The sequence below is a fragment of the Suricata suricatta genome, chromosome 10, assembly GCF_006229205.1.
Source record: "Suricata suricatta isolate VVHF042 chromosome 10, meerkat_22Aug2017_6uvM2_HiC, whole genome shotgun sequence".
Lineage (NCBI taxonomy): Eukaryota > Metazoa > Chordata > Mammalia > Carnivora > Herpestidae > Suricata > Suricata suricatta.
The window spans coordinates 97,331,957-97,350,640 of NC_043709.1; the positions used below are offsets into that span (position 1 = coordinate 97,331,957).

Genomic DNA, 18,684 nt, shown 5'->3' on the forward strand with positions numbered 1-18,684 from the left:
TAAAGGGCTCTTCTGTTCCCGCCTAAACTACATCATTAAAAGTACATGTACTTATGGTTTATGACGTACAAAATGTTATCTTAGTTCTATAGACATAAATTGACCAGAAAGAACTCTAATATGAGAGAACATAGACTTTTATCCGAGCCTAGATTAGAACAGCTGCCCAGGAAGCCCAATGTTCACAGGGAAGAAAGTGATCTAAGGAATGAACAGTTTTTACAGGGCTATATACCTTTTTACATTAAAAGCCATAAATCAATATGTCGGAGGTACAGTCCCTCAAAAAAATTATAAATTAACATGTAGGCAGGATTCACGAGTTTTAACATCATAGACTAAGGAGTAGGAGCATTGATGGACATCTTAAGGATAGGAGGCTTTCCTTCAGGCTGCCTATTTCTTTCTTAAATTTTTTTTTAGTGTTTTATTTATTTTTGAGAGAAAAACCAACTGGGTGCAAGCAGGGGAGAGGCAGAGAGAGAGGGAGACACAATCTGAAGCAGACTCCAGGCTCTGAGCTGTCAGCACAGAGCCCAATGCAGGCCTTGAACACACAAACAGTGAGATCATGACCTGAGCCAAAATTAGATGCTTACCCAACTGAGCCACCCAGGCACCCCCAGCATGTTCATTTATAAAGTAGATGTCCTATACATGCTTGCTGGGCCTTAAATCAGTCTTTTGACTTAAACTACACTTATGTAGTCATGTTGACTTAGACAGAAATCCAAAATGGCTTCCCTTAAGTCAGGTCTTTAGAGAGTTTTTCTCCCATCAGTTCCCCTACTTGATCAGTAATCTTTGGACAGAAAATATTGATGATCATCATTTTGTCCCTTGATGTCAGGGTGATTCCTTATCCACCATGGGCCCATCATGTCCCTCAGTGCTAGGCCTGATTTAGGTGGCCTAGAGCCTATGGGGGAATTGGGGGAGATCAACAGTATGGCCTTTAAATAGGAAATATTACAATTGATTTTTTTCAATGAGATCAAACTCTCATGCAAACATTGTACATGTGCTTTGTGGTGAGTTTTTACCTTTGCCTTTTTTGTAACCTTGATAGCATAAATACAGAAATAGGAATGAAAATCCAATTAATGACATTTGAAGGACCTGATGGGGAGTAAGTACAGAATCAGAATCCAAAAAAATCCATCACAGGTATTTTGATAATCCTGAATTAATTTGAATATCTTCTTTATCTACAGTTATTTGTGCTTTGTGATGTTTGAGCTGATTGGTTTAAAATAGTAATTACATTTTCTATTATCTATCTATCTATAGTAATTACATTTTCTATTATCTATCTATCTATAAGTACTTCTCTGGCCAATTAGTTTACATAGATACTACATCTTGTGGTGGGTATTATTCTATCTCTCAAAACATCTAATCATCAGTAGCAATATTAGTATAAGTTTTATTAGCATCAGGCAACTCTATTTGCGTTGCAAAGCTGGTATTACACCATATAGCAATAGTGGTATGATGAAAAGTACTCTGATTACAAAATAAATCAAGCACTATTACAGAGGTGTTTTATAAACCTTCCCAACAAAAGCTCCCTTTTCCCGGGTACCATATGTTAGTTTGTATAGGCATAGCCGGTAGAGGCCAGTTGGGGTGAATTCAGGATTCTATTGTTGTTCGGGGCATAACCACATATTTTGCCTGAATTCACAGATGTCGGTAGATATTGGAATCCAGTAAGAATCAATGGCTAATAGGAGCATCTAGGTGGCTCAGTAGGATAAAGCGGCCAACTTTGGCTCAGGTCATGATCTTGTGGTCCATGAGTTTGAGCCCTGCATCGGGCTCTGTGCTGACAGTCAGAGCCTGGAGCCTGCTTCAGAATCTGTGTCTCCCTCTCTCTCTGCCCCCACCCCCACTCATGCTCTGTTTCTGTCTCAATAATAAATAAAAACATAAAAGAAAATTTAAAAAAAAGAATCCGTGGCTAATAAGGCCCATTTTCCTCCAACGGGAAGAACGCTGGTGGTATTTACAACAGTTCTTTTTCCTAATTGAGCAGCGTCATAAGTCGGTTGGCCATAAGTTTAGGTAGTAAGACAGAACTTGAACATTATGTAAGTTACAGGAGGTTTTAAGGATTTTCTACAGATTAGGAGAGCTATATAATTTCCACAAATAGACATTTATAAATAGACATTTATAAAATTATAAAATTTCCACAAATGCATATTTTGTGTTTCTGCAGTTAATAAAAAAAAGGCCATTGGCCATAGATACCTGAGAGTCACGTGGATTAGCATGTCTAGGAGCCCTCGGGTCAAAGTACATGCTTTTCTCCATTGTTGGATACAAGCATTTTTTGTCATAATATGTTGTTTGACTTAGCCACTTTTTAAAAAATGTTTATTCTGAAAGAGAAAGCATGCACAAGCATGGAAGGGCAGAGAAAGAGGGAGAAAGAATCCCAAGCAGGCTTCATGCTGTCAGTGCAGAGTCCTACACGGGGCTTGACCTCATGAACCGTGAAATCCTGACCCCAGCCAAAATCAAGAATTGGAGCCATGCAGCTGCCCCTAGCCATTCTATTAATGCTAGATTATCAACCCAAGCAGATGTAGGTCTCCATCCTTTACCTTCTTCCTGGAATAAACATTATTTTAATTTTTCTTTTTGTACAAGAGTGTTTTTTCCCTTGGCATGTCTTTTTCTTAAGACATTTTTATTTTTTATTTTTTTATTGTTTTTAATGTTTATTTATTTTTTGAGAGAGGGAGACAGAGCACGAGCAGGGTAGGGCCAGAGAGAGGGAGACACAGAATCTCAAGCAGGCACAGAACCTGACCTGGGGCTCGAACTTGCGAACTGCCAAAATTGGATATTTAACCAACTGACACCCAGGTGTCCCTGAATTTGTTTTCTTTGTTTGTTTGTTTGTTTGTTTGTTGGGTCTTTTTTTTTTCTTTTTTTGGGTTTTGTTGGTTTTGTTGGTTTTGGGGGAGGGTGTTTTGTTTTATTTATTTTTGAGTGAGAGAGACCACACACACGTGAGCATGAAGCAGGGAGAGGCAGAGAGATAGGAAGACAGAATCCAAAGCAGGCTCCTGGCTCCAAACTATCAGCACAGAGCCCCACGTGGGGCTCAAACTCCTAAACCACAAGATCATGACCTGAGTCAAAGTAGAATGCTTAACTGACTGAGCCACCCAGGCACCCCAGAACTTTTTTTAAAGTGTTTATTTATTTTGAGAGAGAGAGAGAATGCATGCATAGGAGAGAAAGAGGGACAGAGAGAGAGAGGGAGACAGAGAATCCCAAGCTGGCTGTGGGGCTCCATCTCAAGTTTTGTGAGATCGTGTTGTGAGCCAAAATCAAGAGTAAGAAACTTAACTGACTGAGCCACCCAGGCCCCTGTCAGGCCTTTTTTAAAGGCAAACTCAGCCTCATCGAGGGAAGATACCCAGACCTGATCCTTATGACACCCAAAGTTTTCTTTCTGCACTGGGGCCAATGCTGACTTACCCAGCAAATGTGTTGGTGCCATTGTAAACCAACAGCTTTAGTACAATTAGGATAAAGATTTTGAACCCAAAAGTGTTAGATTCACCAGACTAGTGCTAATTGAGCAGTAGGAACTCCTCAATGTAATTTGGTCTGAGTATGCCATAAGGCTTCTCATAATCTTCTGGGTCCCACGACAAAGTTTTAGAAGGTAGATGAATCTACCAACTCACTCTCCTAAAGTAGCATCTCTGATAGATAACCACTGGGTTTTTTGGTTGAGGCCATTCCATCCACAAAAGCACGGTCTGTGAATACATGGGATATTTTGGCAAGTCGGACAAGCTGCCACTAAGTTTCTCCCATTGTACCCAGGAACCTTTCTTAATAAATTATCATCTAAGTTTATAGAGACACAAAGGTCAATCTGTTGAGTGTCATATTTATAATGCAGGTTAAACTTAAGTTAGAAAGTACTTCTTAAAAGGTTTTTCCTAATAGAAGTCCTTTATAATATATACATTCTAAAAATCAAGCATCAGAAGCTAGAGGAACATTAGAGGCTGTCCAAAAGGTCATGAACATGTTATCTAAGTTATCACCATAGTAAGGTACTCAGGTAGTATTTGAAGTTACAATAGATAAATCCACAGATAACCATGATATTTCATCAAAATGTAATAAAGGGGAAAGTGAAAGCCAACAGCTTGGTTTACTATATTGTAACATTACAAATTGAAAAAGAAAGAAGAGTAGAATACAGGCCTGGTCCCAAATCTTGGGACAAGCTAACATCATCTATTTCTCATCCTGGTCTGGCATCCATTGCTTAGTTAGTCAGAGCCAAGAGCTGAAGTTCACACTGGTGAAGGGGCTTTTTTTTTTTTTTATGTTTATTTATCTTTTGAGAGAGAGAGAGTGAGAAGGGGAGGGGCAGACAGAGAGGGAGACACAATCCGAAGCAAGCTGTTGGCACAGAGCCCAACTCGGGGCTCAATCTCACAAGTTGTGAGATCATGACCTGAGCTGAAGTCAGATGCTTAACCAACTGAGCCACCCAGGTGCCCCTGGTGAAGGGGCCTTTTTAAAAAGAGAAGTGCAGGTCTCCCACCTGGAACCATGGCCCAGTTTGTCCGTAGCCTCTCGGAGAAAGCTCTGGCGCTGGTGAACGCAGCTGTGACTTACTCGAAGCCTCAGTTGGCCACATTCTGGCACTATGCCAAGGTTGAGCTGGTTCCTCTGACCCCTGCTAAGGTCCCTACAGCGATTCAGAGCTTGAAACAAATAGTCAGGAGCGCCCAGACCGGTAGCTTCAAGCAGCTCACTGTCAAGGAGGCTCTGCTGAACGGTTTGGTGGCCACTGAGGTGTGGATGTGGTTTTATGTCAGCGAGACCATAGGCAAGCATGGCATCATTGGCTACGATGTTTGAAGACCAATCTTTAACATCTGTGTATATTTGGTTTGTTGCTTGAGTGTTTTCGGAACATGTGTGATCAGACTGGTATTTAATAAAATAAGATAATGTATCAAAATAAATAAATAAATAAAAGGAGAAGTGTGGGTGCATGTGTTTAGACCTTTTAACATAACGGCACAAGGATTATTTAGTAACACTTGATAAGATCCCTTCCAGCAAAGTTTTAATGACCCTTTTATTTGATGTTTTCTTCTAATAAACAAGATCCCCAGGTTGGTCTTTGAAATCTTCATCTCCCAGGAGCCCACTCTAAAAGAAACTGTTAACTAAATTCTCATTTTGTTTAAGAGCTATTATGAGTCCTTGACAGTAATGGCAATAATTTTAATAAGGTTGGTTCATACATTCCTTCATCTAACCTCATAGGTCATCAGTTGTTATTACTTCAAAAGGGGATAATCAATGTTTTTGAAAGGTAGTAAATCTATGACCTAGAACTACACCAAAACCTTGGTTTTTTTAGCATAACTTGTCCCAGAAACATGCTTGTAACCCAAAGCACTAATGTATCAAAGCAAATTTCCCCATAAGAAATAATGAAAACTCAGATGATTCATTCCACAACCCAAATATATCCATATAAAATGATTGCAATCATTTGTAATATAATACAAAATAATAAATAAAACACAAAATATAAAGAAAAATAAATTCTTACCTTTGAAAGCCTTTGTGGCTGGTGTGAAGGAGATAAGAGAGAGGAGGGTTATTGTGTAGTATGACTTTCACTATCACTAATGGAATCACTGCTAGCTATTGGCTCAGTAAAATATTTTCCTGCATGGGGGCTACTGTACACACTTGCATGGATGTTGACTACAGTACAGTATTAATAAAATCTTGGCATATACTGTTTTTAGTGTAACTGGCAATAAGGCAGCAGAGGAAAGGGTCTATATCTGCCGGCAGCCTGACCTACAATGAAGCAAAGCATTCTTAAGATTAATCTTGTATAGAAAAGCAAGGGACTGTTCATTGGTGCTTTAAAGTAACCAAAAATACACTAGTGCCAGTTGTGGGCACCTTCCAACATTCTGAAAAATCATTGATTTCTGCCAAACACTGCAGCCTGAGACCGAGCATCCAAGCATGGGAGACAATCACCCACAATCCCTCAGCAGGTGAGAGAGAGAGAGAGAGAGAGAGAGAGAGAGAGGGAGAGGGAACTACTGGCTCAGTTGTGATCATGTGACATTCAGCATCACATAGTACTCATATTGAAAGACATTGCTCATTTATCAAATTAAAATTTATTAGGAATGTTTGCTCATCTTGCAGAACACTTGCAGAACAAGTTAATTCCAATCCAAGGTTTTATTGTACTAGAAAGAGAGTTTTGGCCCACGGAAGTTTAAATGGTTCTGAAAATTTTGCCAACTGAATCTTAATGGTACCATTTTCTTTCCCACCAAACCCAAGGATTGCAGAGGATAAGCAAAATGGAAATGCTGTGTTATCAGCTAAACATTACAAATGGTTTTAATTATTTGTCCAGTAAAATAGGAACCTTGATCACAATATAGTTCTGAGGTAATTCCCCAAACAGGAATTATCCTTTCTAAATATCTTGTCTACTATTAATGCTATAGCTCTCTTCTGTAAGGAAAAGATGAAAACCAATGTGAAAACATGCAAATCATAACCAAAACATATTTATATCCTTGAGATGGTGGTCTCTGGACAAAATCCAACTGCCATACTTCAAATGGTCCTTTGGGAAGTGAGAAATGGTTTTGTGATCCATGTAATGGCTTTCTAGGATTATATATTAGGCAAACAGTATGGTGGACATACATTTGATAGGTTACTAAAGGAGAAAGTTTCCATAAGTATTATTTACCCCCTAAAATCATTTTTTCAGATCTCCAATGTGACTCATTGACAAATATGTGAAAGTAAAAGTATTTGTACTCCAATAGGAACAATAGGATTTTTGGTAGGGCCAACCCATACCTGAGTGATGGGGTTGAATTTTTCTCCCTTTGAGTCTATAAAAGAAGATCTTTTAATAAATTAGTGTCAAGGTACAATGAACATTCTTGATGCTGGACAAAATTGTGTCTAGAGATGCTCATTTAGCAGTTACATCAGCTAAATGATTTCCTTTTGCTTCTATGGTATCAAATCGAGAATGCCCAAGTATCTAAATAATGGCAAGTTGTTTTTGGTAGTATCACATCTAATAGCTCTGTAACCTCCTTTCCATTTTCTATAGGCTGTCCTGATGAAATTAAAGATCCTTGTTGTTTCCATAACATTCCAAAGTCATATGCTACTCCAAAGGCATGAGGACTATCAGTATAGATATTTGTTATTTGATTTTTAACCAACTGACAAGCTCAAATAGTGCAATTAATTCAGATTAATTATTTTATTTTGGGTAAGTAAGAATTTTCAATTATATCTGTTAAAGAAGTAATTGTATATCCAGCTCAGTAACATCCTTGTTCATCTTTATGATCACCTGTAAATCCTGTAAATGAAATTAAGTCAGCATTACCAATGGGGTCTCACACAAGTCATTTCTAAGAATAAGAAGATAATCAGTTAATGAAATACAGTCATGACCAAGGTCTTTTGGGGTGGGGGTTTTTTGGGCAGTTTTATACCTTTATTTGACAATCAGTGATTAGTTCTCATCCACATTAACTGTCTGTAGATTTTTGAAAGTGGCAACAGGTACATAGGTCCCCAACATATAGAGTTTGTTTGGTTGAATCTTCATCCTCATTATGTTTTCTGGACAACTGCACATGGATACAGTTTCAACATTCCTGTGTTGAGCCTGGTGTCGATGTGCACATCAATAGGTACCATCTCCTCCATGGCAAATTTCCAGATCTCTTTGCATGCCTGAGGGGCACGCTTCTTGAAATGCATTCCATGGATGTACTTGTGAATGTTAATGTGTATTCTCTGGTCACTACCTCGTTGATGGCAAAACAGCCCTTGTTCTCAACACCCTACTTTTCAGGAGCCATTCTGCTGACCCCTGGTTGGAAAGCCATGATCAAGGTCTTTGTGTAGGTCTGGAAGTAAAGTTGCAGGGTTAAACTTACTTTGTCAAGCTAGAGTACTATTGGGTATGGAGAGGAATACTACTTTTTAAGAAGTGACTTACAAAATAAGGCTGAGTAAGATGAGAGTATAGAAGAGATACAACTGAATGTGGAATATAGTTAAGGGAGCCCATTATTATTTCCTCAGGGGCCTGCATAAGAGTTTGGTTCCCTAAATTACTCTCATACAAGGTGGAAGTCCTTTAGCTACTGAACCAAGTTGTTGGCTATAATATTCTATAGGTCAATGTTGATCACTGTACTTCTGAGTTAATACACTTAGAGCATTCCCTTTGTTTTCATGTACAGAAATGAAGAAAGGCAGCTCATAATTAGGGTGTCCTAGGGCAGGAGTTTAAGTTAATATGAATTTTAATACAACTACAGTAATATTGAAGAAGAAGCTACACTAAGCTATCACTATGAAAAGTAATGCTGATTGGTTGGAATCAAGGAGAGCAAAGTATGTGGATTTGGAACCACTGGATGTCAAGGCACCACAATATTATTTCTACCTCTCAGGTCTTGAACAAATCTCCAGACTTTTCAATAGCTGTGTTGCAAGGGCTAGTATAAGGAATTATACATGTTTTTCACGAACATGTAGGTGGCTATTATGCATTTAAGAGCTATTGAGCTTTATTTTTTTAAGTTTCATTTATTTTTTTAAGTTTATGTATTTATTTTGATAGAGAAACAGAGAGAGTGAGTGGAGGAGGAACAGGGAGAGAGGGAGAGAGAGAATCCCAAGCAGGCTCCACACTGTCAGCACGGAGCCCAACACTGGGCTCAAACTCACGAACCATGAACCATGACCTGAGCTGAAACCAAGAGTTGGATGTTCAACCAACTGGGCCACCCAGGTGACTCTAGGAGCTGTTCAGCTTTTGAAGCATGATTTCTTCTTTAGGCTTTAGTTTCAGTATAAATCTGGACAATTCTCTTGGGAGAGAAGAATATAGTGGATCAAAGTGTACTATTTATGAGTGTCACTCCCCAGAAGCTATGAAACACTCTGAGGTGTCCAGTGCTTCACACTGTTAGTCTGAAACTGCCATGAGGGCTCCAAGCACCAGATGATCAATCCTTATGTGTGCATCTCCAGACAAACCAAACTTTATTTACTATGTGAAGAAGGTGGAATTCCCTATGGGACTGCTTCTCATCTTGAGGAATAACCTCAGATACTTCCATTAGGTTCTTGGTTCCTGAGAACAACTTTTGGCTAGAAGGAGCAATTATCCCCTATCTTCAGAACTAAATAATTAAATCTCTCATTTTCTGACTAGTTACCCAGTCTTTAAAGTTTTATTGCCAAATCAAGGCCAAATATGAATTAGCCAACCCAAGTTTTACTCCCTTGTCCATAGATTTCCTACCCACAAAATATTACCAGTACAAATAAAATCAGTCTAAAAATAGCTTGAATAAAAGTCAGGACTGTCAACTTAAAATAAGGAGGTCTGGATACCAGAACTCACTGATCTGCTCAAAGGTTGCTGAAAAGCCAGAGGTACACAAAGGGCCCATACTGGTACCAAGTGCCAGGTTCCAGAAGACCTCAGGTGGCCTCAGATGGATTTCTCTGATATCCTGCCAACTAAGCCAAGAAATGTCCATGCATGTTGACCAGAAAAAAATTCTAATATGATTACAAAGAGAGAGAATTTTATTCTAGCACAGATCAGAACAGCTGTCCAGGAAACCTGATATTCACAGGGAAGAAAGTACTCCAGAGAATGAACAGTTTTTACAAGATTAAATACGTTTTTACATAAAAATCTGTCAATCAGTGGGGTGCCTGGGTTGCTCAGTCGGCTTAGCATTTGACATGGACATCGGCTCAGGTCATGATCTCACTATCCATGAGTTTCAGCCCCATATCAGGCTCTGTGCTGACAGCTCAGAGCCTGGAGCCTCCTTCAGATTCTGTGTCTCCCTCTCTCTGCTCCTCCCCTCCCCCCATAAATAAACATATATATACTTTTTACATTTATTTATTTTTGAGAGACAGAGCACAAATAGCGGAGGGGCAGAGAGAGGAGACACGAAATCTGAAGCAGGCTCCAGGCTCTGAGCCATCAACACAGGGCCCAAGGCGGGGCTCAAACTGACAAACTGTGAGATCATGACCTGAGCCGAAGTCAGACGCTCAACCGACTTAACCACCCAGGCATCCCAAAAATAAATAAATATTTTTAAAAATTTTTTAAACTTGTCCACCAGTATGTCAGAGGTGAATTCTTTCAGAAGATTAGATTAACATGTAGTCATGAATCACTAGTTTTAACATCATGAAATGTAGGGAGTTGGAACATTGATCAATATCTTAAGGACAAGATGTTTTCCTCTAAGCTACTCATAAAGCAGATGTACAATGCATCCTTGATGGGCCATCAATCAGGCTTCTGATTAAAACAAAGTTTATGTACAGTCATGTTGACTTATAAATCTAAAATGGCTTCCCTTATCTATCAGGCCTTTAAAGAGTTTTTCTTTTGTCAGTTCTACATGGGACACAAAAGTGATAGGGTCAGAATCATCATACAAGAGAGAGGAAAGTAAGCAACGTGACAGACTATAACAAACTGACGAGAATAAAGGTATTATATCTGGCTAAAGGAGAATCAGAAAGTCTCCATAAAAGAGTTGAGATTTCAAATGGGACATGAACCTCGAACATTTCAACTGTGGTCCTACTCTGCCTTCCCTTTGTCTGCTAATGACCCTATCATTTTCCCTGCCTTCCAGATTCAAAAGTTTATCTTTCATTCTTCCTCTCTTCTACCCCCAGTCTTTGCTGAGGCTTGTTGTTTCTACCTTTGCATTGTCTTTCACATCGTCTGTTCCAACTTAGAGCCTCATGATATCTTGCTTGAGTGGAGAGATGCCTTCAAACTTCCCCCTTCCTCTTCCTCACCATCCATAAATGTATCCTATACAAACTAAAAAAGTTTTCTTCCTTAATGACAACTCCAGTTACATTTTTTAGAAAACATTAATGGCTTCTCTGTGTCTTCAGAAATCAATTATAGAAGTTGGGGTGTGGGGCGCCTGGGTGGCTCAGATGGTTAGGCATCTGGCTTCAGCTCAGGTCATGATCTCATGGCTCGTGGGTTTGAGCCCCACATGGGGCTCTGTGCTAACAGCTCAGAGCCTGGAACCTGTTTCAGAATCTGTGTCTCCCTCTCTCTCTGCCCCTGCCCTGCTCATGCTCAGTTTCCATCTCTCAAAGATGAATAAATGTTTAAGAAAAATTTTTAAACAAACAAAAAAAGAAGTTGGGGCACTAGGTGGCTCAGTCAGTTGAGTGTCTGACTTTTGATTTCAGGTCAGGTCGTGATCCGACCTGGATCAAGCTCTGAGCTGGGCTCTGCGCTGAGGATGGAGCCTGCTTAAAATTCTCTCTCTCTCCACCTCTGCTCCTCTCCCCCGTTCATGCTCTCTCTTAAAAAAAATTTTTTAATTAAAAATTTCAATTACAGAAGGTAGTTCCATCAAATATTTTACTTCTCCAAAATATATTTTGCTTCTCCAAGCAAATATTTTACTTCTCACAAACAGAACCTCTTTTCCTAATGATAGTTTATTGAAACCTCCAATATTGCTATGATAATCCATTCATACATCTAAGAAACAGTCATTGAATGCCTGCTTTGTGTTGGGGAATCCAACCACTAGTAAAAATCCCCAGTGCCCTCAAGGAACTTACTTCTAGTAGGGGAAGAAGACAAGAAAAGTGTGTGAAAGTCCTATGATAGCAATTGTGATGGTTTTTAAATGTGTCCCCAAATTCTTTGACATGCCTATGTGTCCTCCTCCTAAATGTGGCTAAGGGTTTAAAACTTTCTAGAACAATATAGAGAGGAGAGTAGAAATGATCCTGCATGACTCCTTTTTTGTTTTTCAGTTCCAAAGTATTTCTTTTCCTTTAGATTACTTAAACCAGTGAAAAACCAACAACTCCTTAAAACATAATTGAACTTCATTCTTTTATATATAAAGAAAAAAAAACCCTGAAATTTACATGTCATTATTGAACACTAATACATTTTCTCTTTTTTCTTTCTTTTTTTATTTACTGTAGTTAACATATAGTGCAGTATTCGTTTCAGGAGTGATACATCCCCCATATATAAAACTCAGTGCTCATCACAAGTGCCCTCCCCAATACCCATCATCCATTTAGCCCTTCCCCCTCTACCTCCTTCTGTCAACCCTCAGTTTGTTCTCCATCATTAAAAGTCTCTTGTGGTTTGTTTCCATCTCTTCTCTTTGTTTTCCTCCCCTTCCCATATGTTCATGGTTCTTAAATTCCACATCTGAATGAAATCATATAGCATTTGTCTTTCTCTTATTTACATATTTCACTTAGCATAATACATTCTAGCTCTATTCATGTCATTGCAAATGGCAAGATTTCATTCTTTTTGATGACTGAGTAATATTCCCGAGTATATACTGAGTATATATATCCACTTTATCCATTTTTATCCATTCACCAGTTGATGGACATTTGGGTTCTCTCTATAGTTTGGCTATTGTTGATAATGCTGCTATAAACAGTGGGGTGCATATACCTCTTCAAATCTGTATTTTTGTATCCTTTGTGTAAATACCTAATAGTCTAACAATTGCTGGATCGCAAGGTAGTCTATTTTTAGTTTTTTGAGAAGCCACTATACTGTTCAGAGTGGCTGCGCCAGTTTGCATTCCCTCTCTTGCACAGGTTTTTGCATCCTCACCAAAACCTGTTTTTTCTTGTGTTGTTAATTTTAGCCATTCTGACCAGCAGTGAAGTGGTATCTCATCATGCTTTTTATTTGTACTTCCCTGATGATGAGTAATGGTGAGCATCTTTTTATGTGTCTGTTAGTCATCAGGATGTCTTCTCTGGAAAAGTGTCTATTCATGTCTTCTGCCCATTTCTTAACTAGGTTGTTTCTTTTTTGGGGTGTTGAGTGTGACAAGTCCTTTATAGATTTTGGATACTAACCCTTGATCATATATGTCATTTGCAAATATCTCCTCCCATTCCATAGGCTGCCTAGGTTAGAAAAGTCCATCTTGCTCCCACTTCATCCTCATGGCACACTCACTCTTGGAACCCAGAGGCCATGAGGTAGGAAGGCCCAGGCCACATGGAGCCCACTTGTACATGTTCTGGCTGAGCCCACTGAGCTTGCAGCTTGGCAGCTGCAATCAGCATCACCTCAACATCAGGCATGTAAGTGACAAAGTTTCAAGATGACTCCAGTGCCATCTGAGCATAATCACATGAGACCTGGTGCACTGCTTAGCTGAGTCCAGTGAACATCCAGAACTATGACAGATAATAAAGAAAATGAGTATTTTTGTTTTAAGTCACTGAGTTTTGGAGTGATTTCATTATTCTGCAATAGATCACTGGAATAGCAGTAGAAGTGGGATGTTATAAGAGTATATGGAAAGGATTTCTATCCCAGATTTGAGTGAGGGAAGAAAATAACTCCTGAGTTCCAACATCACTGATGTCAGGGCCACTCATCCTTAGAGAATGCCCACGATCCCATTATTTTCATGGGAAGCTGAGCAGGCTTTCCCACCAGCCAGCAACCCAACATGCAGCCTGTCTTCCTGGTAAAATACTCAGATGTGGGACTCTGGTCTGGATTTCACAAGCCCCACTTTGCCCCATCTAACACTCTTTGCAAGCCTTTTTCTAGGAGGATCTTTGTTCCTTTTTGAAATGCATTGTCTCAGTTAGAACACTTTATGATCTTTTTTTTAAGTTTATTTATTTATTTTTGAGAAAGAGAGTGTGTGTGTGGGGGGGGGGGGTCTGAATGTGCGCACGCAAGTGGGGAAGGGGCAGAAAGAGAGTATCCCAAGCAGGCTTTGTACAGAGCCCAATGTGGGGCTTGAACTCACAAACCATGAGATCATGACCTGAGCTGAAGTCAAGAGTTGGTGTTTAACAAATTGAGCCACCTAGGTGCTCCTATGATCGCTTTATAGGAAACCCCAATTCCTGCTACCATTCCTAGGAAGCGCTATAAACTGCATCCATATTTTCTCTCCTTTTGAAAATGTTGCCAAGCTCGCTGAATCAGCCCAGGGCATCTCTTCAACTTCAGCTCCTTTATAGCTAATGGGTATTCTCAAAATCTGCAATGATCTCTGACCTTCCATTTTCATTCCAAACACCCATATTGCAGGTATATACAGGCATATATGTTGCAGAACATACAAAACTATTAGATTCGCTCCTGTATTAATTAGGTCGGCAAATGCAATAACAAATAAATCTTAAAAAAAAAATTTTTTGCCCAAACATAATGGAAATTTCCTGTCTACTCACATAAACAGTCCAAAATGGTCCTAGGTCAGCAAGACAGCAAAGGCCCTACCATCTCCAGTACACTCTTCCCAGGGCCATTGCAAGAAAGAACAGGGGGCATCATACAGTGGAAGATTTCTATGGGCTGGGCCTGGGTGTGGTGCACATAACTTCTACTCCTTCTACTCATATTCCATTGGCTAGAACTCAACCATGAGGTTACATGTAACTGTAGGTTGTGTGCCCAGAAGGATGAAGAAATTGGAATTCGGTGAGCATATGGTAGTTACTGCCACTACCTCCAAATACAACGTCCATGTTGTGGATATAGATGGGGTCCCCATAACATTTCTCTTCCCCTCCACCCACTTATACTGGATCTCCAGCCCCATGTTCATAAACACTCTTGGCTGCTATCACCTGGCAACTTCTTGATCTCCTATAGGACCTGTAACATCTCCTGGAAGGAACCTCCTGCTATTACACAGAAGACTATTAAAGCCTAAATCTGCACAATAATGTAAAGTGAGGAAAGTAGAAAAGTTAATTCATGTTATCAGAACTCATAAAATGGGAGTTGCCCCAGTGGTCTGGTCCAGGAGACAAAACTAAACCTAAGTCAGCTGGCATTTAAATGCCTCACTGTCAATGAAACCTAATCTCAATCTTACCAGTGAGCTTTAGCTTACCCTACCCTAGCAAATAGGACCCGATAGCTTTATGGAAATCCCTGACCTCCATGTCAATCACAAGTAGCCTCTGCTGATGCTCTGTAAAACTTGCTGTTACCCTAAGATCCCTTGAGAGAGCACTATACCCACCCCCCGCCAACCCATGGATTGTTTTCTCTTCAATAAAAAATATCAACCTCACTACTAAATTGTTTTAATTTTACCATCTGACCAAAGTAATATAAAGAGAGAAAAACATTTGCTTTTCTCTTTTCAGCTATTCCTTCTAAAAAGTATTCCTTCTATACATTGGTGCAATGTATAGGGGCACCAATGTCATACAGAGTTGTCTGTGACACTATTCCTACAGTTTTTAAACACAGCCTCTGGGACTCAGATATAAATTCATGACAGCTGAGGTGAAGATTAACTTGAGGCACATGCACTGAGTAATAAGAATCCAGTCAGTCAGTCAGTGAGTTAGCGCAGAGACAGGACCCATTGGCAAAAAGAACTGCACTGTGGTTTTGAAGAGTGACCAGTTATATCCTATGGAGCTGGGGGGAGATAAAGTCAAGGGAAGTTTCTTAGAGGGATTTCTATATGCTAAAGAAGATTCACAGATTACTGGAGGCCTAGCTATTGTCAAGCTAAAGTTGTTATTCCCTCTAGCAAAGCATTATCTTTAAAACAGTAGGGAGTTACTGTAGATTAGGCTATTGATAAGATTGCCCTTTTCTTGTAATATTACTAAAATATTTATAAACTGATGGAGACTCTATCACTTTAACCATTTGTTTTCTGTCCTTTCCTTTGTTCTTGGGCAGCTAGGAGTGCCTGAGGAATGTCACACATATCCCCAGACAGAATAGGCTAGCTCCTGCTTTGCCCTCAGCTTGCCTGATGGCCTCTCATCAGTCAACATTGAAAACAGAAGGTTACACACACACACACACACACACACACACACACACACACACACACTTATATTTCCAGCCTCTTTTGGAGAAAACAATATCTAGCCTGAAGTTCCACATAAGGCATCCACAATAGTTTTCCATAGTCTCCATAATCCCTATTGTCTCTGACTCTGAGGTCAAGAGTCAATTGTCATTTGTCACTGTACTTTTCGTAGAGAAAGAGTTAAGGGAACTATGTTTATACCCCTGCATTTACCAGAAGTGGGAAACCAAAAACAAAACAAGTTCAAAATACTAAGAAAAAATGGGAGAGGACCTATTTCTTCATGGAAATGAATATACCTACCAGATTACTATGAAGACACCTTTATGGGGAAAAAATATATATATATATACACATATGGCCTACTTCACTTTTTCACATTATCTGTCTAGCCTCTATTGTCTCTGAAGGAGAGGGAGTGGGTCTGATATAAAATAGGGGTTGAGGGATGTGGTATAATAAATATATTTGGCCTTTGTCCCAGTTCCAGGTACAAAGCTCATAAAACCTTAAGAATTTCCTGAGTGATAGAAGTGCCTTTTGTCTTTCATAAGGGGCCACTTTTGATAGTATGCCAATAATGAAGTGGCTTAGGGTGGGGCCCCAAGGCAGCTTCAGGGTAGGGCTGACCACCAGAAAGATCATGTGATTTAGAGGGCTAGAACTTTTAACCCCTTCCACTGTAAGACCTCCTCGAATAAAGCTGACCCTAATGGAAAACACCAACCATTGTTTCACTCTCTGGCCTTCTTCCTGGTGGACAATTATGAGTTGGACAATCAGGCTTTGAAAGTCCTAAAATGTAACTTAAAGATTAACCTGTTTTTCAAGACACTGTTGCAAAATCCCACCCTTTAACTCCTAAGTTCTCACTTCTGTACACCTGCTTCACACTCCCCACCCACCTTTGGACCTATGATTGGTCACTTCAATTCTTTTCTGAGACAAAGAACTTTAAAATTCAGAGGTTCCCGCCAAGATCTGGCAAGTTGTGTGTAGAAATGGGATTGACCCCCATGAAATGCTGTAAACTATGATTGGCTACCTCAGTGATGACCTTTTCTTGCCCCGATATGACCTATAGAGCCCCTGAGTTTCCGCTCAGCAGGCGCTCTCCTTTGAGAACTTCCATGCACTCCGGAGATGCCATTTGGCAGAACTAAAATAAAACCCTATTAATCAACTCCAGTTTCTTGCGGATTCTATTCTTGGTGACTCGCATTGAGAGACAAGGTCCAACATTTTGGAGGCCCTAGCGAGATCCCAAGAGGAGAAATCCTGTTCAGTCAGGCTCTGGCATCAGGCTGCAGCTCTGGAGATTGGTTTGGGTTATTTCCATCACCTCCAGAGGTAAGGTCTCTGCCGGTCCAACCAGTCTGTACATTAAGTCAGAGGAGGCTGACGAGCCTGGGCCCTCGCCAACCGTCCCAGCCAAGACGTTGATCTGGGGAAATCTGGCACGTTTTGTGCCAGAGAGATCTGGTACTTTTGTGCCAGGGATAATTTGAAACTTTCTGGGTCTTCAGACCAGTTTAGGTTGGGCCTGATCACCCCAACCATTAGTTCTACGTTTATGGAATGTTCCGTGTATCTTGTTAACATCTTTATTTAATTATCTTGTCTACGACTGTGTCCTTGTGCTTCATTCAATTTTCTTGGTTCAATGGGCAACTCAGGGTCAAAAACCTATACGCCTCTGGAATGTTTTCTTACTAACTTTAAGGCTATCTATTCGCCTGGAAAGGTGGATGAATATGGGATTAAATTTTCTAGGGACAGATTGCGGACCCTTTGTGAGTTGGAATGGCCAACTTTTGGAACCGAATGGCCACCCGAGGACACCTTTGACCCCACAGCCTGTTGGGCTGTATGGCAAGTGATAACTGGAAATCCAGGGCACCCAGATCAATTTCCTTACATCGACATTTGGATTCAGGCCTGTGAACAACCACCTGCAAGGCTACATCATTGCTCTCTTAAAACTGATTGCAGAATTCTGGTAAGCAGAAAGAAACTCAGAGTTTCTCCAAAGACTGAGGTAAAACCAGCCCTTCCTGCTCCAGTGGAAGACCTCCTTGATCTTTCTAGTCAACCCCCTCCTTACCCTTTGTCTCCCAGTTCCTCAACCCTGACCTCTCCTCTGGAACCAATGTCTTCCTCACCTATAGCCCCTCCTTCTGTCTCTCACTCCCTCCCCCTTTTGAAATACCTCTTATTACCCCTCCTTATACTTTCACCAGGCTCTGGAGGGCCTCCCCCCGACCCCGCTCGCCAACTCAGCCTACAGCAACTCCCCTCCTGCCTTTATGGGAGGCCATGGATGGGAATAGATATATTTATGTCCCATTTACCACAAGCGACCTATGTAATTGGAAACATCAAAATCCCCCATTCTCTGAGAGGCCACAGGCTCTCATTTCACTACTAGAATCTGTCTTTCAAACTCATTTGCCCACCTGGGACAATTGTCGACAACTTTTACAGGTACTCTTTACCTCAGAAGAACTCGAGGGTATCTTCAGCCATATCCATCCCACGGTTCTAGGTTCAAATGGAACAGCCTTACAGGAGGCCCATTATGTCCAACTGGAAGAGGAAGCACCCTTGACATGCCCAGATTGGGACTGTAATTCACCAGCAGGTAGGAGATCACTTGCCAACTATTACCAGCATCTCCTGGCCGGCCTCAGGGGTGCCACTCACAAGCCTACCAATT

General features: G+C 40.4%; 1 protein-coding gene across 1 annotated transcript; it reads left to right on the forward strand.

Annotated features, from left to right (window-relative positions):
* Window positions 1-4,596: 4,596 nt before the first annotated feature.
* Window positions 4,597-4,908, forward strand: LOC115303490 (ATP synthase subunit g, mitochondrial). The gene has a single exon (XM_029953278.1). It carries the CDS (start codon window positions 4,597-4,599, stop codon window positions 4,906-4,908), a length of 312 nt encoding a protein of 103 aa, XP_029809138.1.
* The last annotated feature ends 13,776 nt before the right edge of the window (window positions 4,909-18,684 follow it).